At 42.4% G+C, this 27,033-nt stretch overlaps 1 protein-coding gene across 1 annotated transcript in view; it reads left to right on the forward strand.

Annotated features, from left to right (window-relative positions):
* Positions 1-215: 215 nt before the first annotated feature.
* RIPK1 (receptor interacting serine/threonine kinase 1) overlaps positions 216-27,033 on the forward strand; it is a 63,197-nt gene continuing 36,379 nt past the window's right edge. The window contains exons 1-5 of the mRNA XM_073630968.1: positions 216-423; positions 16,353-16,557; positions 19,363-19,519; positions 22,031-22,168; positions 24,281-24,521. Coding sequence (XP_073487069.1) covers positions 16,379-16,557; positions 19,363-19,519; positions 22,031-22,168; positions 24,281-24,521 — 715 coding nt within the window. The 5' untranslated portion in view covers positions 216-423; positions 16,353-16,378. The remainder of the gene's footprint in view (positions 424-16,352; positions 16,558-19,362; positions 19,520-22,030; positions 22,169-24,280; positions 24,522-27,033) is intronic.

Genomic DNA, 27,033 nt, shown 5'->3' on the forward strand with positions numbered 1-27,033 from the left:
CATGTACTAAGAACTTCCCTTTTTTTATTTCCAGCAGGGCGGGGGACAACCCCAGACATAAGCTTTGCTACACATAGGACAACTTTGTGTTTGTTTTCTATTGATGAAACACTAGAAATGTGAAGGTAAGGCGAGGAGGAAAGCCCCTGACACACACGTCATACACATATGTACAGGAACTTAGGAGAGGAGCCATTAGACTATACTCTTAAAGGGGAGGAGAGTTTAGATACTCCTTCCCACAGGAAGCTGCACTTGGACTGTACAAGAAATAGAGAACACTTCCTGATTATTATGATGGGCCTTGCTGGCAGTTTAGGAGGCCACGAAGGAAGGGAGAAGATGTGTCTTATGGTTGATGTGTAACAAGACTTGTCGCACAATGTAGGAGAAGCTCCAAGCACAGAGGACTTCTTTCTGCAGGTATGTATGACAGCTTGTGACAGAAGAGGCGGCCTTTGCTAGGTGTAGAAGGAAAGGGGAATCCCCTGTGTCCCTTTAGATGTTCCAGCTCCCTCCTCTCCTCTCTATCATGCTGTGCCCTGCTCATTGGATCAGCTCAGATCTGTGGGTGCAAATCTCCCATTCGCTCAAAGTTAAAGCGTATCTAAACCAAAAAGCAAAAAATGGAAATATATTGGAGCTTGCTGATTCTTAGATGTGGTGGCTGCATTTGTTTTCATTTTGAGGCTTTTTGTCCCTTTTATTTTCACCTGACGATACTGCCTGTTCTTCAACTTCCTTGGACAGACTAATGGCCAGTACACACGATCCGAATATCGTATGACTTTTTTTTTGCTTAATAGCCGCAACTAGAAATTGAATAGGTAACTAAAGTCACGAAAATTCTCGTACGACAGACAAAAAAAAAAAAATATCGGAAATGATGTCATGTGTTGTAATGTATTTGTATTGTATTTTCGGACGACGACTATACTGACCAAACAGAAATCGTACGATCTGGTATCGTACAAGGAAAATTTTTGTGCTTTGAATAATATCGGATTAATTGTCGTGATCGGCTCTCGAAAGTAGTGTACACACGATCCGAAAATCGTATGATTCTTCCTCGGACGACAGTTTTCGTACGATATTCGGATCGTGTGTACGGGCCATAAGGTGGCCCGTACACCTTAAATGGTTTGTCAGTTAGAAGGTCAAGACAAACCAGTGGCAGTTAGAAGGTCGAGACAAACCATTTACTGCTGTCAGGGGTGCTTACAATGATCAGATTTGATGTAAAACCTTTATCCCAAAAGAAAAAAGCTCTTGCTGTATCTGCCTAAAAAGTGATAGCTGGAGTTCAGCTTTAATTTGTTAGTCAATTAAAGCGGACTTTCAGTCATTTTTTTTTCAACTTTCCATCTATTAAATCTTCTGCCCTTGTTGTTTTAACTTTGGATAGTAAAACATTTTTTTTTTCTGCCACTAAATACCTTATACAGCCCACTTCCTGTTTTTTGTCTGGTAAAAAGCCTAGGCTTATGACATCATGCACAGCTCTCTCTCTGCCAGGAAAAGAGGGAGGGGGGGGAGTCATAAGAGGGCCAATGAGAGCTACAGAGCTGGAGGTGTGCCTCTGTGTCAATGCAGGAAGTGAACAGGCAGCAGCTTCAGCTGCCCACAGTTTAAATGGATGCAGCCAGACTCAGTGGAGGAAAATTTCTGCAGCATATTTGACAAGTACAGAATCACAGTATATATATATATATATATAAAATAATATGCAAAGTGGTTGGAGGGAAGCTTCAGAATGGCAAAGATGTTTTTATTACAAATGATGTGAGCAGACTGCAGTTCCTCTTTAATTGACTCTATTGCTGGCCATACACTATATGAAAAATCGGACGAAATTCTGTCATTTAGAAAGTTTGTTCGTTTTTCAGACAGTTAATTGGCACAAATCTGTAATCGGTTGGGACAATTTTGAGCCCAAAAAAATAAAGGACAAGTTTGGAAATTTTCTGCTGAATGAACGATAAATTAAAAGAGTATTGTGTTTCTCGTCCAAAATGTTTGCATTAGGTATATGTGAAAAAACGAACAAAAAATGGATTCATTTATCTCCATTGAATGATTTATCATTACATGATGGCACTATCGTTTGCTCTCACGGCCGAATGTTCGTTTTTTGAAAATGGGTTTGAACGATTTTTTTGTGTAGTGTAAGGCTTCATTTGGACATGTGGTTGGAGGGGAGGGGGGTGCAAAAATGCATGGTTGAGATGCGTTTTTGCTGTCTGCCAACTGCCCCTCCTAAGCCCACGTTTACATTGAATGCAGCTTTGAAATCATGTGATTTCATCTGAAATCGCACAATTTCAAGGGCGCATGTCAGTGCGACTTGGAAGACATCTGTGCGGCTTCATGCACAGATGTCTATGCAAGTCACACCCGGAATCGCCAAAAGTAGTTCAGGAACTACTTTTATAAATTGGTGCAGCACTGCAAAGTTGGCGTCGCACTGATTTGAACAGTGCCAGTGCAGACAATAGGGTGCGACTTGTGATGCGATTTGACCTGTCAAAAATAAAAAAAAAAAGTTTCAGAACTTTTATGAGCTTCAGGCATCTGGCTTCAGGCAATTTGGAGTGGAGATGTGAATCAACTCCATGGAGAATAATTGAAGGATTTCGCAGAAATTGGGGTTCTAGCACTTGTAGTTAATATATTAAAGCTTAGTACACACTACTGTTTTTTTTTTTTTTTCATTCAACCCAGCGAGCTAAAGGAAAAAAAAAAAAAACTGACAGCTCAGGTCGGAGCCGCTGTACTAACAATTTGATGTTAGTACAGCAATCTCCCCTAGTGTGCTATTGTGTTCTGACCCCCCCCCCCCCCCCCCCCCCCCCGCAAGGTCACTCTGAACAGCGCTCTCAGCTATTGGCCAGGATCGCTGATTGGGAGCCGATCGGCATACCTTTTTCGGTCATACCCGTTTGGCTAGCTTCTGTTGGACCGGCTCCAGTACACACAGGACGAATGTCAGCTGATGCCGCCCGACTTTCGGCCAGTGTGTACTCGGCTTTAGGCTACATTCACACTGGCGTGATTTGTAGTGGCAGGAATCTAGGTGTGGCTGCTAGCCTCGTTCACTATATTATATATATATATATAATGACAGGTCGCAGGCGGCTTCAGCTCTCTGCACAGTCAGCGATTACGTTGATCGCTGCTGGATGCACTCTATGTGCGTCCAGCAGCATTCATCACAGGTAATCACTGGCTACGCGGACTGCCACGAATACCTGCGGCCGCCGATGACCTATGCATTTTAGCTGAAAAACTGCAGTGAAAACTGCATCCAATTCAAACATACACTATATTACCAAAAGTATTGGGACGCCTGCCTTTACACCCACATGAACTTTAATGGCATCCCAGTCTTAGTCCATAGGGTTCAATACTGAGTTGGGCCACCCTTTGCAGCTATAACAGCTTCAACTCATCTGGGAAGGCTCTCCACAAGGTTTAGGAGTGTGTCTATGGGAATGTTTGACCATTCTTCCAGAAGCGCATTTGTGTGGTCAGGCACTGATGTGGATGAGAAGGCCTGGCTCGCAGTCTTCGCTCTAATTCATCCCAAAGACGTTCTATCGGGTTGAGGTCAGGCCAGTCAAGTTCCTCCACCACAAACTCGCTCATCCATATCTTTATGGACCTTGCTTTGTGCACTGGTGTGCAGTCATGTTGGAATAGGAAGGGGTCATCCCTAAACTGTTCCCACAAAGTTGGGTGCATGAAATTGTCCAAAATGTCTTGGTATACTTATACTTATTTTTATGTTTTGTTTTTTTCACTTATCTCTTCAATATGGGTTGATTTTTACTATATTGATTTTTATTTAGTCACTGGACAATTCCCAAACACTTTCTCCTTTTTTATTTTTCATTTTTTGCCACTAATGTATTTACATTCATCTGTTTATGCACTATTTCGTTTGTATATCATGTAGTTGGATGCACTCACTTTTTGCATTTCCGTTTTGGGTTTGTTCAATTTTATGTATACCCAGTGTGGTCTTTTTTGGGAGCATATATCAATTTGCTTCACTGTTTATATTTTTTAGCGCGACTATTTGCTTTTTAATTCCTGTTTAGTGTCGTATAACACTTTTAGTTGCAGCTTATCACATCGCATACTCCATAGCGCAGTATCTCTTCTTTTATACTTGATGTGCTGATGCCTTAAGAGTTCCCTTCACTGCAACTTAAAGGCCAAGCCCAACCTCTGAAAAACAACCCCACACCATAATCCACCATCCACCAAATGATTTGGACCAGTGCACAAAGCAAGGTCCATAAAGACATGGATGGGCCAGTTTTGGGGTGGAGGAACTTGACTGGCCCGCACAGAGTCCTGACCTAAACCCTATAGAACACCTTTGGGATGAATTAGAGCAGAGACTGCGAGCCAGGCCTTCTCGTCCACATCAGTGCCTGACCTGACAAATGCTCTTCTGGAAGAATGGTCAAACATTCCCATAGACACACTCCTAAACCTTGTGGACAGCCTTCCCAGAAGAGTTGAAGCTGTTATAGCTGCAAAGGGTGGGCCAACTCAATATTGAACCCTACGGACTAAGACTGGGATGTCATTAAAGCTCATGTGTGTGTAAAGGCAGGCGTCACAATACTTTTGGTAATATAGTGTATTTGAACCCGGGCTAAAGAGCTCAGCTAGTCAAGTTTCTTTGCTCATCTAGAGGGAAGCCGGGGGTGCCTTTTTGTATATGACATGTGTAAAAAGCTGGATTAATAGGTGAAAGCAAAGCCTGGTAGTGTAAATAATGTGCACAGGTGACTGTGTATGTTCTACTCTTTATAATCAAGGTCTTCCAGGAACAATAAACTGAAATTACTGCAAGTGAAACCGAAACTATGTCAATGTCTATTTTTGGGAATTCCCTGCATACCTCCCGACTTTCTAGAGAAACAAGGCTATCCTTTAGGGTAAAATAAGTAGACAGAGAATACGCCCTATGACGTGACATCTCTCGGCTGGTTTAAATTAACTACTTCAGCTGCGGAAGGTTTTACCCCCTTCGTGACCGTGCCATTCTTTGCTTTGCATCGCTGCGCTACTTTACCTGGCAATTGCACGGCCATGAAATGCTGTACCCAGCCTAAATTTATTTCATTTTTTTTCACACAAATAGAGCTTTCTTTTGGCGGTATTAGATAACTTCTGGGGTTATTTTTAATTTTTTATTATATAACTGAAAAAAGTCAGACAATTTAAAAAATATATATATATATTTTTTACTTTCTGCTATAAAATGTATCCCATAAAAAAATTGAATCTCTTAATAAATTTAAAATTATTATTATTATTATACAGGTTTTATATTGCGCCAACAGTTTGCGCAGCACTTTACAACATGAGGGTAGACATTACAGTTACATTACAATTTGGTACAAGAGGAATCAGAGGGCCCTGCTCGTTAGAGCTTACAATCTAGGAGGGTCAATTGATACAAAAAGTCATAGATGTGGGGGGTGAGCTGATGGAGAAAGTAAAACAAAATGTATTCTGCTACAGGTCGTTGATAACAAAAATCCCAATAAATGTATATTGACTGGTTTGCTTGAATGTTATAGTGTCTACAAACTATGGGATATATACTGGAATTTTGTTTTATACTAGTAATGGTGGCGATCAGCCACATACAACGGGACTAGTGGGGAGATTGCGACGGGAAATCTGACACTAACTCAGTGTTTCTCAATTCCAGTCCTCAAGGTGCACCAACAGGTCGTGTTTTCAGGATTTCCATTATTTTGCACAGGTGATTTGATCAGTTTTACTGCCTCAGTAATTACCACATTCGTTTCCTCTGAGGGAAGCCCTGAAAACATGACCTGTTGGGGCGCCTTGAGGACTGGAATTGAGAAACACTGCACTAACTGACACTGGGGGAACTAACTAACTGCCACTGACATCACCAGTGACCATATTACAGTGATCAGTGCTAATAATATGCACTGTCACTGCACTAATGACACTGGGTGGGAAGGGGATAACATCTAGGGCAATTGAGGGGGTTAAGTGTGTGCCTAACAAATGTTTATGTGTGTGCTGCTTTTACTGGGGATCTGGTTGCTTTTCATTCCCAATGAATGAACAAACAAAGCCATCCCCTATCACTGAACACAACTCTGTGTTGTTTATATTCACAGAGCTGTGTTCAAGGAAGCTCAGAGACGATCATCGGGTGCCAGCGGTCAATCATTGGCCTGGACCCAGTGATCGGCACGTGCTGTGACAAACCACAGCACAGCTGGGCGGGCGCACGTGCGCGCCCCCTAGAGAAGCAGAATCACGGATATAGATAGATAGATATATATATATATATATATATATATTGTATATGTGATTCTGCTCAGCCATCCCGCACTGTAGCGGTAAAACTATAGTGCACAGTCAGCTACTGGTTGAAGTAGAACTAAAAGGCAAAAAACTTTTTTCTTTTTTTTCTTTTTTGAAAGCATAAGAGGGAGTTATAACCCCTGCCTTTGTTTTTCTCCATCTTTGTCCCATTGGGGAGATTTACCTTTACTTCTTGTTCCATAGCCCAAACAGGAAGTGAGAGGAAATCCTTCAAATGTGAGAATTTCTGTCACCAGAACTAGTGTCCCCCGTTGGAAGATTTCTCCTCTATTTCTTTTCTACTGTTCTAATTCCTCCAGCATTTTGTCCAAAACTATGAAAAAAAAAAGTTTTGCCTTGAGTTATACTTTAACAGATCAGATCAGTCAATTGAAGACTAGATGAGAAGTTTTATGGAATGAATATAGTGCATGTTTTCTACATAGTTCTGCATGCCAGAAGGCGGGATTTGGCTACAAAAGAGGGACTTGCCGAGGTTCATACATGTGCGGTCGCAGTTTCCAGCCTGGGCTCCGATGTGTTCCTGTTCACTGGTTCAGATGCGATTCAGATCCGACTTTTTGCCTGAATTCGCACCTGAACTGAACCCAAACACGCACAGGACCCTTTTGGAATTCGCACCACGGCCACCCTGGACCTGTGTGAATAAGCTCAATTGAGAGTCGGTCACACTCACATGTCATGAAAATTGGATGTGGTAAAAACCGCATCCAATTCGCACATATGTGAACCCGGCTTTAATGAAGGACAATTGGGACCATAGAGGTGTAGAAGTTTGGCCTTGTTTATATTAGTAGTAAGTACTACCAAGGCTCTGAAAAGTGGTCCTTGGTTTGATTGCTTTTCAGAGGCAATATGTTGCCTCCTCACTGCCTGTTTTAATCCCCTAAATGCTGCACTACTGCTCACCAACTGTGTGCATTGCACGTTGTTGCTGTGTGTTTGCAGGGCAGCCTTATTCATTTGAATGGGTAGCATTCAGCGGGGCAGTAGTGCCTGCTGAATGTGATATGGGGTTGAATTCCTGCCATGGCATGTGTACACCCCCAACCACTGCCTTTGCAGCTTAGGGTGGAGGGGTTAAGGGGGCAGTAAAGATGCAGCTTAGCCACTTGTTTTTACTGCCCCCCAGCCAGAACTGTAAGGCCTCATTCACACGGCCATAAAAATTTTACTAATGTTATTACCCATGTGTTTTCTAGGAGAAAAGTCTCCCCCCCCTCCCCCGTAATGATCAGTAAAATACTTGCGTATAGATACAATTAAACACATAAAGATGTGTATGCGGACATAATTTTTTTTTCCTCTTTGTTTAGACTTAATTTAAGCACCTACAATTATGCATGGTTTATATAAATAAACGCATAAAGCACACGTTTTTAGACGCAGATTTTTGGATTCTGTATTACAGATGTGAAAGCAGCTCATGTTATCGCACCTGTGAATGGTTCCATTGAAAACAATGCAGCTGTGTTCAGACCTGTAATTACAAAACACTAGAATATGCAGTTTTTCTGGCTGTGTGAGTGAAGCCTAATTAAGCCCTTTGAGTTTAACCACACCAGTGCCAGCATGTTACACCCAGTACTTCAGTCCTTCATTAGCAGGCCATTTTTCTGTTTTCAGTGCAGTGATAGTTTGACCGACAATTACTCATGTAGTTTGTTGTACTTTTTACCATATTTTGGTGGAGGTGTACTTTGCTATTTTTGTACTCTTTATACATTGTATTACTGTACCTACCACAGTACAAAAGTTTAATAAAAAAGGATTGAACATTAAAAACCTTTCAAGAAAAACAGAAATGGAAGGCGCGCACACCTAGTGCATTACCAGAGATAATTTAATAATAAGAAATGTTTGTATAAAAGTGGGTACTCACAAAATGCAACTGACAAAAGGCCATAAACACAGTTCATGGACATGCACAGAACACGGGGTACAGCCAACGCCGTATCCTGGCCTAGGCCGACAAGGCCCAGGCCTGGGGCAGCACGGAAAGAGTCCCCGCTGGCTAGCGCTACACTGTGTTAGCCAGTCTTATGGGGCGGACTGAGCTGAGAGACAAATTAGTCTAGCGCCCCAATAAAGTGCCGGCACTGCTTCCAGTATGCAGGCGGCCAGCATTCCGCAACTGTGGGGGGGGCCCGCTTATAATTTTGACTGTCCTATCATCCTGGACCACAAACCTTCCTCACTGTGCTATATGTTTTCTGCTGCTGCACCATTGGCATGGTTATATCTTCTAATGCCCCGTACACACGGTCGGATTTTCCGATGGAAAATGTCCGATCGGAGCGTGTGTGTGTGTGGGCTCCATCGGACATTTTCCATCGGATTTTCTGACACACAAAGTTGGAGAGCAGGAGATAACATTTTCCGACAACAAAATCCATTGTCGGAAATTCCGATCGTGTGTACACAAATCCGACGGACAAAGTGCCACGCATGCTCAGAATAAATAAAGAGATGAAAGCTATTGGCCACTGCCCCGTTTATAGTCCCGACGTACATGTTTTACGTCACCGCGTTCAGAATGATCGGATTTTCCGACAACTTTGTGTGACCGTGTGTATGCAAGACAAGTTTGAGCCAACATCCGTCGGAAAAAATCCTAGGATTTTGTTGTCGGAATGTCCGAACAAAGTCCGACCGTGTGTACGGGGCATTAGTCCTCTCCATAAAATTATCAGAAATTTGTGTTTAAAGTAGAACTATAGGCAACACTTTTATTTTTTCATTTTGGATAGAGTAAGGGAGGGTTATAGCCCCTGTCAGTTTATTTTTTACAATCCCTGTCCCATTGCAGAGATTTCCATTCACTTCCTGCCCCATAGCCAAACAGGAAGTGAGAGGAAATCTATGCAAATTAAGGGAACCTTTGCCCCCCCCCCCCACCAGACCATTAGAACTAGTGTCCCCACTCAAAATTTCAGGGCGGGTCTTAAACAGCAAGGGGTGTAGTCTTGACAGGAAGGGGTGGGTCATTTAAATTAGGGGGTGCACGAGTTTAGTCAGGCCTAGGGCAGCACAAAACCTAAACACACTACTGGGTACAGCTAACGTGTTAAAGGGGCGCATCCCCCTCCTCAGAGCTCGGCCTGTTGAACACGTTCATTCAAGTGAATGGGGCCACACTGCAACTGTCCTGCAGAGCGGTGGTGCGGCATTAAGGCCCCTTCCACATAGGGCGCATTCCGCCAGGAGTCCGCCTGCTCAGCAAGGAATCTGTCTGCTGATCCCTGCTAAGCAGATGAATGGCTTGTCCATGTCTGCTCCACTTATGTAGAGCGGACACAGACATAGCCCACTGACCATCTGATCCACTAGACGGATGGGTAACGGATCCCCCATCCGTCTGTTTTTAGTGGATCTGATAGGATGTCGGCGGGAGTCAACAGGCACATGTCCATTGACACCCATCTCTCAATACTACGGACAAGTTAGCCTAACATCAATAGTATGCAAGCTCTTGGAGGGGATGATAAGGGACTATATACAAGATTTTAGTAATAAAAACAGTATCATTAGCAGTAATCAGCATGGATTCATGAAGAATTGTTCTTGCCAAACCAATCTATTAACCTTCTATAAACATTTACTTTTTTTTTTTTACTTTTTTTTTGGTCCATGCCGACAACACCGCAACACCGATCTTGGTAAAGAGTCTCTGTAAACAGGAAAAGCTATGTATCGGCTTTTCCTCTATCGCGTCTGACAGACGCGACTAGAGGAGAGCCGATCGGCTGCTCTTCTGACAGGGGGGTCTGCGCTGATTGATTATCAGCGCCACCACCCCGAAGATGCCCACCCAGGACCACCAGGACCAACAGGGATACCCACTACTGATGACCACCAGGTATGCCAATCAGTGCCCATAAACTATGCCAATCAGTGCCCATAAATTATGCCAATCAATGCCCATCAGTAATGCCTGCCAGTGGCTCCTTATCAGTGATGCCCATCAGTGCCATCTATCAGTGTCCATCAGTGCCACCCATCAGTGGCACCCATAAGTACCCATCAGTGCAGCCTTTTAGTGCCCATCAGTGTTGCCTATGAGTGGCCATCAGTGCCGCCTATCAATGCCCATCAGTGCCGCCAATTAGTGCCCATGATCAGTGCCACCTCATTGGTGCCACCTCATCGGTGCCGCCTTATCAGTACCCATCAGTGCAGCCTCATTAGTGCCCATCAGTGAAGGAGAAAACTTGCTTATTTACAAAATTTTATAACAGAAATAAAGAAAACATTTTTTTTCCCCAAATTTTCAGTCTTTTTTTATTTGTTTAGCAAAAAATAAAAACCCCAGAGGTGATCAAATACCACCAAAAGAAAGCTCTATTTGTGGGAACAAAATGACAAAAATGTTGTTTAGGTACAGTGTTGCATGACCGCGCAATTGTCATTTAAAAAGCAACAGCGCTGATAGCTGAAAATTGGCTTAGGCAGGAAGGCCTGATTCACACCTATGCATTTTTAGTGATTTTTGCATTTTGCAGATTTGCACTACAGTCCATTTAACATGGTTTCCTATGGAACACGTTCTGTAGTGCAAATATGCTAAAAGCACTAAAAATGCATAGATGTGCATCAGGCCAAAGGGGGGAAAGTGCCCTGTACTGAAGTGGTTAAACTGCGTAGAGGGTTCTTTACGGTAAGAGCGGTAAGGATGTGAAATTCTCTTCCACAAGCAGTGGTTTAGATAAGCACCTAAACGACCACAACATACAGGGATATACAATGTAATACTGACATATAATCACACACATAGGTTGGACTTGACGGACTTGTCTTTTTTCAACCTCACCTACTAAGTAACTATGTAATGGAGGGCAATGGATGGTTTTGATTGGGTCTGCCTAAAAAAAAACTGAAAGGTAGACCTGATTGGTCTGCCTGTGTGAAAAGGGGCCTTACAGCATTAAATCGGCATAGCGCCTCATCATCGTCTGTCAAAGGCCTGTAAAAAGCAGTTCCCTGCGGACAGGTAAGAGTTATATGACTAAAGATACCCTGTTGGTCTCTTCTGTCTGAATGGCTTTTCCCTGCCTGTCAGCATTAATATAACAGAGCTGCGCATTAGGGTTGCCACCTCATCCCTTTAAACCCGAACACATATGAATTACACAGTTTCTGCTAATTTAGTGCAGATAAGGCACCAAGTGAGTTTAATTACCACCTTAATCATCCACAGAACCTGTGTAATAATTATGTGTTCAGGTTTAAAGGGATAAAGTGGCAACCCTACTGCGCTTGCATTTGACAGGCGGCGTGGAACTGATATGATGCCTCCTCACCGCCTGTTTTAACCCAGTAAATGCTGCACTAATGCACTGCGTGCATTGCACACGGTTGTTGTGCATTTGTGGAGTGTCTGGTTTCGCTTGCACAGGTTGCGTTTGGCAGCATTAGTGCGGTACTCTACAAGGGGGATCATTTTTCTTGTGGGCATGAAGAAAAGCATCATGATCATAGCATGCGACCACCCTGTCTGCTGACTCTGCAGATTAAGGGGAGAGGTGGTTGAGGAGGTGCTAAAAATGTGGCTCAACATGTTTATAGGGCCCCCCCAAACAAATCTGAACAAGCCCATAAGGCTGCATTCGCACATGCATTTTGCCACGGTGCGATTTCCTGCAACAATCTACTGATTCCTGCTGCTGGATTTGACAGCTGTCAGCAGATTTGCAGAGTACGGCCTCGGTAGCTGCTGATATTCGCTTACAGCTGTCAAACCCAGCAGCAGCAATCAGTAGATTCTTTGCTGCTGGGATTCAGTGTGGCTAAACATCAGGAGAATGCAGCCTAATGCCCCGTACACATGAGTGGAATTTCCGTCGGAAAAATCTTGGATGGTTTTTCAGACGCAATTCCGCTCAAGCTTGGCTTGCATACACACGGTCACACAAAAGTTCTCTGAACTTTCGACCGTCAAGAAAGCGGTGACGTACAACACTACGACGAGCCGAGAAAATTAAGTTCAATGTTTGCAAGCATGCGTCAAATTGTTTCCGAGCATGCGTCAAATTGTTTCCGAGCATGCGTGTTTTTTTTGCGCGTCGGAATTGCATACAGACGATCGCATTTTCGGAAAGGAACTTTTTCCGACTGAAAAATAGAGAACCTGCTCTTAATCTTTTTGCTGGCTGGAATTCCGCCACCAAAAGTCCGATGGAGCATACACACGGTCGCATTTCCCAACCCAAAGCTCACATCGGTCTTTTGCTGGCGGCATTTCCGACCGCGTGTACGGGGCATAATTCTCAATATAACAGGGGTGTGGCGGGGCTGTAGAAGGGGTGCGTCCTTTGCCTAAATGCTTTTTGCTAATAGGTGTCCCTCTTTCATATCTCAGAAACTTGGGAGGTATAGTATTGGACAGGCTAGGTTACTTACCTGACTCCCCAATACTAGGAGTTGGCTGAAAAATCGAGCTTAAAAAAAATGTTTGTTTTGCTGCATAATTACGTGCGTGTGTTTACAGGCATACGATATTTAGAAGCATATGTAATCCCAACCATGACACTACCTGCCTGGAGTTTGCATGTTCTCCCTGTGCCTGCGTGGGTTTCCTCCGGGTATTCCGGTTTCCTCCCACAATCCAAAGACATGCTGGTAGGTTAATTAGATCCTGTCTAAATTGTCCCTAGTATGTGTATGTATGAATGTGAGTTAGGGACCTTAGATTGTAAGCTCCTTGAGGGTAGGGACTGATGTGAATGTACAATGTATATATAAAGCGCTGCGTAACTTGACGGCGCTATATAAGTACCTGAAATAAATAATAAATAAATATGTGCATAGTCTCATTCTATGAGTAGAATATTTACCTATTTATAATATTTATTTTTTATTATACTTTATTTATAATATTTATTTAGTTTACACACATATGTGTGCGTTTAGCCCCTGTTCACGCCAGTGCGATTTGTCATGCGTTTTGACAGTTCCAAATCACATGACAAGTCGTACCCCATTGTCAGCAATAAAACTGTTCAAATAGCCGCAGCGACCCATTTCACTGCGACTTGCATAGACTTCTGTTGTATAAAGTCGCAAAGCCACAAAGAAATCGGCAGTGCAAATTGCACTGATGTGCAGCTTTGAAATTGCGCTGAAGTAGCGTGATTTCAAAGCCGTACCGGTGTGAACAGGGAGTGTCACTCATTTAAATGCATATGTGCGTACATTATGCCAGTAAGCTCCTCTCTAAACAGATTTGGAGCATTTTTTTATGTTTCTGAACGCTGCTCTAAAATACAAATCTGAACACCTTTACGTACATGGACACACTGGTTAAAATAGAGCTGTGTTCGGTGGAATTAAAAAACAAAAATGTAAATGCCTTTAAAGGCCAGTTCACACCAAGAATTGCACAGGAACACGCTGTGTGTTCCTGTACAATTTACATGCAGTTTAAGCCGTGCGATTTCAGCCCATTCATTTTGAATGGGCTGTAATCGCTCTGCACCGCATCAAAAATAGTGCATACACTACTTTTTTGAAAACTTTTTGTACCATGCGATCTGGTGCAGGCAAACGCTCTGCGTTTGATGATCATGGAGTTCCTCCTAGACCTGAAATGACCTCCAACTGATTCTCAATGACATATAGGGTGATGGCTATGCATAAGCTGTATTTCCATGGACTTTGGTCTCATAAAACACATTTATAGCTACACGGGTTTGCTTCCCCTACGATCCCATTGTTGTCACATCTGCTGGCACTCCTCCTCATGTTCTTTGCAGGATCCCTAACAGCGCTTATTTGAGCGTATCATTTGCCTCCTGCTTTTGCGCTCAGACTCTCATCGATATAACCTTTTAAAAGTATTCTTTAGTGGACATATCAATTTAACATATATCTGATACACTTTAATATGTGAAGCTGGTTAGTACACTTTTTTCATACAAGGAAACATATTGAATTGCAATGTTTATTATATTTGTATGAATTATTTGTTTGTCTTTCATTACATTGATTGTACTTGTCTCTCTGTAGTTGCACATGCTTTACAGCTCCTGAAAAAGCAGAAAGTGAAACATGTCGAGCAACAAGCATTCAGATTAATACAGTATTTATGTATACGGATGCTGTATATGTATCAAATTCTTTTATGAAACAAGGCCAGTAATAAGCTGACGTGGTGTTTTTTTAACATGTCGGATTAAAAATAAAAAACATTTTTTTAATATAGCAATTTTTGTGTTTGTGACACCATTAAAATCCCCTTTTTTTCACTTTTCTAAAAATTATTTTTTTTGGGATGAAGGTGCCTTTTAATCTATGGATGTACAGTATCTCACAAAAGTGAGTACACCCCTCACATTTTTGTAAATATTTTATTATATCTTTTCATGTGACAACACTGAAGAAATTACACTTTGCTACAATGTTAAGTACTGAGTGTACAGCTTGTATAACAGTGTAAATTTGCTGTCCCCTCAAAATAGCTCAACACACAGCCATTAATGTCTAAACCGATTGCAACAAAAGGTAGTACATCCCTAAGTGAAAATGTCCAAATTGGGCCCAATTAGCCATTTTCCCTCCCTGGTGTCATGTGACTCGTTAGTGTTACAAGGTCTCAGGTGTGAATGGGGAGCAGGTGTGTTAAATTTGGTGTTATTGTTCTCACGCTCTCATACTGGCCACTGGAAGTTCAACGTGGCACCTAATGGCAAAGAACCCTCTGAGGATCTGAAAAAAAGAATTGTTGCTCTACATAAAGATGGCCTAGGCTATAAGAAGATTGCAAAGACCTTGAAACTGAGCTGCAGCATGGTGGCCAAGACCATACAGTGGTGCTATGGTCGACCAAAGAAGTTGCACGTGATCAGCGTCATATCCAGAGGTTGTTTTGGGGAAATAGACATATGAGTGCTGCCAGCATTGCTGCGGAGGTTGAAGGGGTGGGCGGTCAGCCTGTCAGTGCTCAGACCATACGCCGCACACTTCATCAAATTGGTCTGCATGGCTGTCGTCCCAGAAGAAAGCCTATTCTAAAGATGATGCACAAGGAAGCCCGCAAACAGTTTGCTGAAGACAAGCAGACTAAGGTCAAGAAATCCTGGAACCATGTCCTGTAGTTTGATGAGATCATGATAAACTTATTTGGTTGAGATTGTGTCAATCGTATGTAGCGGCAACCAGGTGAGGAGTACAAAGACAAGTGTGTCTTGCCTACAGTCAAGCATGGTGATGGGAGTGTCATGCTCTGAGGCTGCATGAGTGCTGCTGGCACTGGGGAGCTACAGTTCATTTAGGGAACCATGAATGCCAACATGTACTGTGAAATACTGAAGAAGAGCATGATCCCCTCCCTTTGGAGACTGAGCCGCAGGGCAGTATTCCAACATAACGGCCCCAAACACACCTCCAAGACGACCACTGCCTTGCTAAAGAAGCTGAGGGTAAAGTTGATAGACTGGCCAAGCATGTCTCCAGACCTAAACCCTATTGAGCATCTGTGGGGCATCCTCAAACCGAAGGTGGAGGAACGCAAGGTCTCTAACATCCACCAGCTCCGTGATGTCCTCATGGAGGAGTGGAAGAGGACTCCAGTGGCAAACTGTGAAGCTCTGGTGAACTCCATGCCCAAGAGGGTAAAGGCAGTGCTGGAAAAAAATGGTTACCACACAAAATATTGACATTTTCTCCAATTCTCCAATCTCCAATTTGGAGATTTTCACTTAGGGGTGTACTCACCTTTGTTGCCACCGGTTTAGACATTCATGGTTGTGTATTAAGTTATTTTGAGGGGACAGCAAATTTACACTGTTATACAAGCTGTACACTCACTACTTTACATTGGAGCAAAGTGTAATTTCTTCAGTGTTGTCACATGAAAAGATAATAAAATATTTACAAAATTGTGAGGGGTGTACTCACTTTTGTGAGATACTGTAGGTCACCTTTCCAAAGCACATTTAAAGCCTTATTTTTTCTGTTCTTTATAGGTTGGTAAAGAAGTACTATTTATCAGATGGACGAGGCAGCTAATTCTGCAGATATGTCTCTTGATGATATTCGTATGAGTTCCCATGAACTATTGGACAAGAAAGAAATTGACTGTGGGGGTTTTGGAAAAGTGTACCTGTGCTGCCATATAGAGCATGGCCTGGTTGTCCTGAAAACTGTGTTTACAGGGTGTAAGCAAGATGCGTAAGTAACAACTCATGTTTTTATATTAGAAAAATTAAACGTGTTGCCCTAATCTGTACCTTTTTATTTTGCAATACATAATCCAACATTGTTTTATCATTTAAAGCCTAGAGTAGAAAGAGGCTTCTTTTCTGTACTGGCAACAGTTGGACAAAGTGTTGGACACAGACAGAAGAAAAAAAACATTTTTTTTTTTTCAGCAGGGAATGTAGGACCCCCTGTAAATATATTTTGCCTATTTAAAAGTGATATTAATACCTATTTTTAGCAGGGAATGTAGAACCCCTGTAAAGATATTTTCCCTGTTTTATAAATTATATTAATCCCCATTTTTTTGGATGCTCAGGGTAGGACTTACATTGTCTGTGCCTTTTTTTGCCATTTTTTTTCTACCCTTCTTATTAGGGCTGGTTTAGATTTGCGGTTGGGGGTTTTAAAAAGCAGTGATGTTCACATCTGTGCATTTTGAGCCGGTGCATTTTTTGGAAAGGGTCAGGGACTTTTTTCCACAGCAGATTGCAGTTTGCCTGTAATAGACTACAGTAGACCTGCACCAAAAACGCTTTGCTTTTTGATGCGTTTTTTTTTTTTTTTAGCCAATAGGAAAGTATGACAGTTCTGTTCATGTAGTGCAACATTGGTGCGACTTTACACTCAAGGCACTAAAGTAGCATCAAAGTATTGCAGGAACTTTTATGTGTCCTATGTTGGGGTTAGGGTTAAGGGTTAGATTTTAGAGTTAGCTGTAATGGTTAGGGTTAGCAGTAATTGTTAGGGTTATCGTTTTAACCCTTATGCCCCGTACACACGGTCGGATTTTCCGACGGAAAATGTGTGATAGGACCTTGTTGTCGGAAATTCCGACCGTGTGTGGGCTCCATCACACATTTTTCATCGGATTTTCCGACACACAAAGTTTGAGAGCAGGCTATTAAATTTTCCGACAACAAAATCCGTTGTCGGAAATTCCGATCGTGTGTACACAAATCCGACGCACAAAGTGCCACGCATGCTCAGATAAATAAAGAGATGAAAACTATTGGCCACTGCCCCGTTTATAGTCCCGAAGTACGTGTTTTACGTCACCGCGTTCAGAACGATCGGATTTTCCGACAACTTTGTGTGACCGTGTGTATGCAAGACAAGTTTGAGCGAACATTGGTCGGAAAAAATCCTAGGATTTTGTTGTCGGAATGTTCGAACAAAGTCCGACCGTGTGTACGGGGCATAACAATTACCGCTAACTCTAACTCAAACCCAACCCTAATGATTACCGCTAACCCTAACTCTAATAACCTTAAGCCTAGTCCTTTACCCTAATGCTAAAATGTATCCCTAGCCAATAACCCTAACATGCATTAATGAAGCGGATGCTGGCTGCATACAGTTATGCCCCGTACACACGGTCGGACATTGATCGGACATTCCTACAACAAAATCCTAGGATTTTTTCCGACGGATGTTGGCTCAAACTTGTCTTGCATACACACGGTCACACATAGTTGTTGGAAAATCCGATCATTCTGAACGCGGTGACGTAAAACACGTACGTTGGAACTATAAACGGGGCAGTAGCCAATAGCTTTCATCTCTTTATTTATTCTGAGCATGCGTGACACTTTGTGCGTCGGATTTGTGTACACACGATCGGAAATTCCGACAACGGATTTTGTTGTCGGAAAATTTTATAGCCTGCTCTCAAACTTTGTGTGTCGGAAAATCCGATGGAAAACGTGTGATGGAGCCCACACACGGTCGGAATTTCCGACAACAAGGTCCTATCACACATTTTCCGTCGGAAAATCCGACCGTGTGTACGGGGCATTAGTGTGGAGCAGGCTGGAGATATTATTTTCCTTGGTCACTCATCCTTTACACTAGAATTAATTTATTTTACAACTGTTAATCGGACTACATAGTAACCCCTTTATCAGAAGGACCGAATGGGCTATTCTAGAGATATGGTTTAAAAAATAATTTTTTTACTGGAAGTGTGCATTCCCTGCCTTCTGAGTATTTTTTTCACATTCTGTAATTATGATGTTAGGACAGCACAAACAGAAAAAGCTGCACACATAGGGGCATATTTATTAAAAACTTGCTGGATGAATGTAACAAGCATTTATCCAGCCATAAAAATGTTTTGCATATTTTTTCTAATAGAGCTGACAATCATAGGAAATAAGCCGTTTTCGAATCAATTTCGATTTGTTTTCAAATTCAAATAGTTTTCCAATTTCCAAAAAGAATAAAACAGAATAGAAAAAATATTTATATTTTTCTCTATTCTATTCCTTTATTTTCTATTCTATTTTATTCTCTTTGGAAATTGGAAAACTATTTGAATTTGAAAAGTATTTGAAAATGATTCAAATTCGGATTCGTTTAAATTCGGTACTATTCGAATGTATCCGAATTTCCGAATAACGAAAATTCGTCCGAATTTTAATTTGAAACGAACCGCACATGTCTAAAGGACATCAGTTTTATTTGAGTACAGCGTTGAGTAAAAGTAACGCAGTACCATATTACAAAAAAATGGTTTGGTCATTAAGGGGGTAAAACCTTCCGGGGCAGAAGTGGTTAAGGGGTCTAGAAGCAGTGATCTGAAATTAAATTAGATGCTATAGGTTACTTTGCATACATCACAACTTTGGCAAGAAAATTTTTATATTATTATATACAGGGAACAGAAGAGCACAAACGCAGCAACAGAGCAGAGATACTCGGTGTTTTATATTTGTCTGTGATGTTCATGTTTAAATCTTTCACTGAGAAATTATGCATTATATTGTTGTATTTTAGGTACAAAAATGATCTTATTCAAGAAGGAAGAATAATGTGTAAGCTGAATCATGAGCGAGTTGTAAAGCTGCTTGGTGTTATCTTGGAAGATGGCAACTACTCTTTGGTGATTGAGTACATGTCAAAGGGAAATTTACTAAATGTCTTAAAGCAGCAGGTATGGCACAGATGGGTATTTAGGCTCTGCTTATCGGTGAAAATTGTTGCTAATAAGTAGATGATTGGATTTTTGTTGCAAAATTGCTGGTTTACCTTTATTAAGTCACAACATAAGGTATCATTATGGTAATAAGTTGGAATTGGTTGGAATTTTTTTTTTCTATCTTCAGTAGCTGGAGAACCTTAACATAAAATGAGTGCTCACAAACCAATTTTTTCATAATCTCTAAATAGTAAAAGGCATTTTTTTTTAAGTTTCTGATATAGTGGGGGGGGATTAGAACATCTGTCAGATTTTTATTGCTGCCTTTAGGAGGATTCACCCTAGAAAAGAAATAGAGGTGCAGTTTTCTAATAGGGACACTAGATCTGGTGACAACTAGGGATTCCCTCACTCTGGAGGGTTTATTTGTCAAATGTGTTTATTGTATTTTAACAATTAATATACATAAGTACATATGGTAGCAGCAAAAGAAGAAAAGATCACATATATGGTAATATTATTGAGTACTCCGGAGGGTTTTCTACTCACTTCCTTTTTATCACTATGGTACAGGAAGTGAAGGGAAATCACTCTAATAGGACACAGATGGCAAAAAATTGATGGGGGTTACAACCCTTCATTACTTTATCCAAAATGATTAAAAAAAAGGTTTGCTTTTAAGTTTTACTTTAAATTAAAGCTTTCACAAAGGTGGACAATTAAACTGTGCATATGATTAAAAAAAAGGCATAAGCAAAGGTTACCATCAGTGTTAACCACATGTCATTACACCCAGTGAAATTGCTGAATGTTAAATACTAATTCCAAGTTTTTGTTTTATATAACTGTTCAATACAGCATCGGAAAATCTTAAAGTAACGATAATATCCACACTGAATGCAACAATACAATATTCGTAATACAGGAGTGTCAAACTCCATTTAATTGCAGGCCGCATCAGCACTATGGTTGCCGTGAAAGGGCCAGTTGCATCTGTAAGACTAGATGTCCAGAGCACCCCCCCCCCCCACACACACACACACACCTTTAAATCAGATGTTAAGAGCTCCCCTACCCTTCCTTACATATCACTGTGCACCTTCCTTACCTTGTGCTGCTAGCGAAAATAAGCTGGGGGTGGAGCAGGAAAGCTGAAAGTGCAGGGCCTGGAGGAGGACCATGGGGGGTCTGGAGTCAGCTGAATACTGAGACCAGGAGAGGCGGAGGTCAGGGGGGTGCTGTGACTGCATAGAGGCGCAAGATCTGTAGGAGGAGTTCTGTCCTCCTCTCTGCTGCCAACTGCTGAGACAAGGTGGGAGCAGAGACGAGGGGGTGCCACACCTGCAGTAGAGGTGTGAGGGCCACATGGGCCTGGAGGGTCAGATTCAGCCTTGTGTTTGTCATGTGTCCTAAAATTAACTTTTAAGTTAGGCAAACATGTTAGTCAACTAAAGTAAGGTGCACTTATTGGCAATTGCATAATATATGGGGAGAACTGTAAAGTATTAAAGTGGGAGTAAACTCCCTTGTATGATTTCATATTGTCAAAAACATCATTTAGAGATTAAAACTATTTAAAATTCAATCAGGACCCTGACTGTTTTTCATACATATGACCAAAGTAGAGAGCAGAAATAATTTTCTGGAAAAAAAAAAAAACACTGGTGAATGCCTTTGTCCTCTAATTTGGCCATCATTTGCATTAGTATATAATCAAAGTTCCTTCTCCTAACGCCACTTCCGCCCTCAAAGCATTATCAAATCCAGAGATCAATTTAAGCCAAGCCTCTTTTTAGATTACAAGTTGCCATTTCTTTTCCTTAACCTATGTGCATCGCATACTAGCACATTATGACAGACTTACCTGAAAACAAAGCCCCCCAGCAGCACTGCTGAGGGCGCTTCCATCTTTACTTGGTCTTCCTTCTGGGTTTGCGGGCTTCAGCAATATAAAATGGCCAACCCGGCGATGAGTCGATGTTTACGGTATGTTTACGGCACTGGTATGTCGTTTCTTTAGAGCGCATTCGCCAGTGATGTCAGTGATGCCAGTTGCTGCATCAAAAGTTCATTTTTCCTAAACAGTGACCGTTTAGGAGATATTTACTGTACCTATAGGTAAGCCTTATTATAAGCTTGCCTATAGGCAAAAATCATACAAGGGAGTTTACTCCCACTTTAATACTTTACAGTTCTCCCCATATATTATGCAATTGCCAATAAGTGCACCTTACTTTAGTTGACTAACATGTTTGCCTAACTTAAAAGTTAATTTCACAACAGGTCTTTTTGGTTAACCAGAAGCCCCCAGTAAGAGCAGTTACATAGTTATTTTAAGGATTGCAGTGGTAAGACTGCCATCAGTTCCACCCAACTTTAGTGAGCACTACAAAGTCAACTGATAGTGTCATGCACTTTCCATGGAGTTGTATTGGGTATGCATATTTGCATATGCATTTGTATGCATATATGATATTTATTTATCAATCAGTAATTCATTGTAGTTCCTGTCTTATTTAAATCTAGATTGAAGTGCCCATTTCAGTGAAAGCTCGTTTTATCCTGGAAATTATCGAAGGAATGATCTATCTGCATAGCCAAAAAGTGATCCACAAGGACCTGAAACCAGAAAACATTCTGGCGGATAATAATTTTCATGTTAAGGTAGGTTCTTTAAAGAAAACACAGAATATTTATAAAGAAGTGAATGTGACATTTACCAAACATTCACAGGTGGATAAAGCGGAACTTCCCCCAAAAGGGGACGTTACGCTCTTCCTCCCCCTCCCGTCACTCATTCTTAACATTTGGGACATCTTTTTTTTTTTTTTTAGGGGGAGCGGGTACTTGGTTTTGACAGATACCTGCTCCCCCACTTCTGATAAGATCCCTGCGGCGATCTGAGCAGAAGTTTGGCTCGCCCCCCTTTTCCTGCAGCATTCTGGGACACATCACAGGTACCAGAAAGCTAGGGGAGCAATCAAATAGCGCAGCGTGGCTCACACATACACAGTGAGCAGCTAACTGTTATGCTCAGACAAATAAAAATGCAGCGCTAAGTATTATAAAAGGCGGGGTGGATAAACTACCACCCTATATGTGTGTATACTGTTTAAAACAAAAAAAACAAAAAAGTGTTTACTCAAGGCAGTGATTATAAACCAAAACAAATAAGGTGAAGGAACAGTCCCCAATAACTGGAGAAGGTGTCCATAATGGAATAAAAGTTCATCAGCACATGGAGCGTAGTATTTCTTGTGAGGAAAAAAGGGAAACATATGTAGATGATACTCTTAAATCAATATGTGGACTTCATGTATTCAAGGTCCACACATAAGTAGAAGAAGTGAATGCGCTTACCAGAGGGGATGGACACGCTCACCGTACGGCAGAGTGTCATTCAGGCTTACGGATCGATCGATCCTGGGGGTGCTTGTTAGGAGGCACTGATGGTAAATTCCAATGATCCCATCTGGAGCCACCGTGGATGGATGATGGTGTTCGGATCCACAGCAGATGGATGGATTCACCTTTACGGAGAGCAGACGGCTGGAGAATGCAACTTCCACCATACAAGATATCAGATCATATAGAGAAAGAAAAAGGTCTCCACATAGTGCATGAATCCGGTATATAAAGGTTTATTTAAAAAACGCCAGGGAGAAAAATTCTTTACAGAAACCAATATTGATGAATGAAAATAGTGATCACAAATGGATATAAAAATCGCGTGGTACCAGGACACAGATGGCTTCAGCAACCCGACATGTTTCGGACAATGGTCCTTCAGCTGGGGCATACAGCCTTGTGCCTGGCACCACGCTTACATACTAACACATTAAGATTACACAACGACAATCAGCTGTGTGTACCGCCGCTGGGCGGACACAACAGCCAATCAGGAATGGTCAGTGTGTTTACAGCCAGCATCACTGGGACATGTGCTAGCAACATCCAATGAAATCTTCCAATGTAGAGTCACATGTTAGCGTCATTGTGGATGATGTCATCGCGCACCGGCAAATGCGCTCCAAGCCTCGTTCCCATTTTAGGAAGAGGCCCCCTTTTTTCCTCACAAGAAATACTACGCTCCATGTGCTGATGAACTTTTATTCCATTATGGACACCTTCTCCAGTTATTGGGGACTGTTCCTTCACCTTATTTGTTTTGGTTTATAATCACTGCCTTGAGTAAACACTTTTTTGTTTTTTTGTTGTAAACAGTATACACACATATAGGGTGGTAGTTTATCCACCCCGCCTTTTATAATACTTAGCGCTGCATTATTATTTGTCTGTATTTCATTGCACGGTGTACTATACTGGTGATGCTGGCTGCTATTACTTTCATAATTCTTTGTTTTTAGTAGCGCAACTATATATATTTTTTCTTTTGGCTGTGAAGCTGCAAGCAGTCACAGCTGGCTGCCCACAGTAAGTATGCCAGTGCCAGGGACCGAAACCAGGTCAGAAAATCGCTGGATCCTGGGGGAGGTGAGTGTATTATTAAAAGTCAGCAGCCACATTTTTTTGTAGTTGCTGACTTTTCATTTTTGAACAGATGACTGTACAACCACTTTAATCTCTGTCATTTAAAACACATGCACCTGGAAGATTCACCTGCAATAAATGTTTGATGGATGCCAAACTCGCTGCTGCATAAATATGCCCCTTTGAATACATCCTTTTAACCTTACTTACTGCTTGGACTGTGCTTGGACTGTGAAACACACCGACAACCTTCATGATGGGTTTCCATTTATGATGTCTCCACAGATTGCAGATCTTGGTGTTGCAGCCTTCCAGAAATGGAGCACTTTAACCAAAGAGGAAACCAGTCGCCAAAGGAATCGGAGCAATAAAAATAGTACAGGCAAGGCCATCAGTGGCGGAACACTAAGCTACATGGCACCAGAGCACTTCAAAGATATAAACCAAAAAGCCACTAAAAAATCTGATGTGTACAGTTTTGCAATCGTTATCTGGGTGATACTAAACAACAAGGAACCCTATGAGCGTAAGTTTGTGTTATCTATTGTTTTGTAATATACTAACTACTTTTTTATATCTACTTTATTGTATTTTTCAGTAAAAAAAAAATGTTTAATGCCATATAACTCTTCTTAGCTAACCAAAGCTTTTTATATATTTAGTATAAAACATATATGCATGTGCATTTTTAATCACTAAATTTCTATATAGTGTTTGTATGGAGAATATCTTCCTTAGGCTCGGTTCACACTGCTGCGATGGCAAAGTTGTAAGACTTTGCCCTGCGACTTCCTTCCGACTTGGATGCTATTTAGGAGCCTGTACAAGGGCTGAAGTCACACCCAAGTCAGACCAAAGTAGTGGAGGAATCTCTTCTAAAGTCGTAGCGACTTGTGTAGTATCAGTTAAGATGCCTTTCATAGAGAAACAATTAATTTTACATGTCATGCGACTTGGGGCCTCACAAGTCTGATTCCATGTCGCAGCAGTGTGAACTGAGCCTAAGGCCTCTTTCACACGGATGATCCGTATGTCCGTTTTTCATCCATCCGTTTTCGGATGAAAAACGGACATACAGTCATCCCTATGGAGCGTCGGATGTCAGCGGTGACATGTCCGCTGACATCCGACCCGCTCCGATCCGAAAAGTGTAACGGAGGAAAAACCTACTTTTTCCTCCGTTTTCGGATCGGATCGGATGACGACGGACACTACGGACCGTCATCATCCGATCCCCCCATAGGGGAGAGCGGCGCTCTGACAGGTCCGTCGCTGCACAGTGTGCAGCGATGCACCTGTCATCTTCCTGCTCAGCGGGGATCGGCGGAGCTATCCCCGCTGAGCAAGCGGATGTTCACGGGGCGGATCATGACTGATCTGCCCCGTGTGAAAGAGGCTTAAGTGTGGGTATTTTGGACATTTTTTTGGAGACTCAGAAGGCTTTTCTGTGCTTTCTCATAATGTCTTTCATCTACAGTGTACTTTGACACGGTCTGGCATTGTGTCTCTATCTGCCCCTTGACTGTAAAATTATCGCTAGAAATGAAAGTCACCTGATCTGGGAATTTTCAACTAGATCAGATGGCAAGTATCCATAAATCCTATGAATGACCACTGGATGATATCTCTAAGGCTACATTTCCACTAGCCCATTCTCTAAGTGCCGGTTCACACTGGGATGACTTGTCAGGCGGCTTAGCCGCCTGACAAGTCGCGTCCCGTTCTGTACAATGGAACCGTTCTAATCGGAGCGACGCGAGTCGCTCTGACTTAGTAAAAGGTTCCTGTACGACTTTGGGGGCGACTTGAGGCGACTTGCATTGACTTCTATACAGAAGTCGTTTTGCAAGTCGCCGCTCCTGTCGTGTCCAGGTCGCCTGAGGCAGTCGCGCTGCAAGTCTTGCTGCCTCAGTGTGAACCGACACTTACTGTCAGGGCCGGTGCTACCACTAGGCAAACTAGGCAGCCGCCTAGGGTGCACTGCTGCCTAGGGGCACCCGGCCACTGATTTCCCTCTGCGTCTGAATGCTTTGCAGGCTGCAGCATGTAACTAACTCAGTCTCAGGCTCCGTCTGTCTGGTAGTATAATTAGAGGCGCAGCACAGCACAGCACTGGAGCCAGAGCTAGAGGAAGCAGAGCTGATACTTCCTGTATAGCGCCACCTCCTATCACATGGGCAGGGCAAAGGGGGTGGGGTCAGGGGTGGAGCCAATGGGGGTGGCAAAATGAGGTTTCGCCTAGGGTGACAAAAATCCTTGCACCAGCCCTGCTTACTGTAAAGTGATCCCTGGTGAATCATCTCTGAGAGTGCTGAAAAGAAGCTGCTGTTGGACGTTCAGGGAGCGATCCTTCCACCTTTGAATGCCTGCTTTTTTCGGGTTAAAAAACCTGATTGTGGCATTTTTCACCCTGAGATAAGCAATGCCAATAGTCTCTCCCTACACCGCCATTCATGTCCTCCCTCTCCCCTCTCGACATTGATTGAAATTTGGCCGGTACATCAGGAGCTGGCCAAATTTTGATCCAAGTATGGGCAGGCTGATTTTACCCAAGTCCATCCATCAATCAACTTGGGCACAACCAGGCTGTCGGATTTTCTACATGTGATTACTGCTATAGCCGCTAGCAGTATTCACTGAGTTCTGCCAGCCAGGAAGGCTTCCCGTGCCCCCCCCCCCACTGACAAAACACAATAGCGCTTACTGTGTTGATGGCAGAATCTAGAGATTTTCTTTCCTTCTACCTGTTGCGGAAGGAAAGAAAATCGAATCATCTATGGGTTGCTTTACTTTAATCAGGGATTACACAGGATTGAGGATTGCTAAACCAAGCACCATTGCTGTCACATAAAAGGAATTGTGCAGGATCTGGTGGAGGAGTTCTGTCCTCCTCTCTGCTCTCAACTACTGGGACAAGGTGGGAGCAGAGAGGAGGGGCATGCCGCAGCTGCAGGAGAGGTTTAGGGGCCACATGAAATGGACTGGAGGACCTGATTTGGCCCCCGGGGCCTTGTGTTTGAAACATAGCCAAACCCAAG

Source organism: Aquarana catesbeiana, linkage group LG05 (assembly GCF_042186555.1).
Source record: "Aquarana catesbeiana isolate 2022-GZ linkage group LG05, ASM4218655v1, whole genome shotgun sequence".
Classification (NCBI taxonomy): Eukaryota; Metazoa; Chordata; class Amphibia; order Anura; family Ranidae; genus Aquarana; species Aquarana catesbeiana.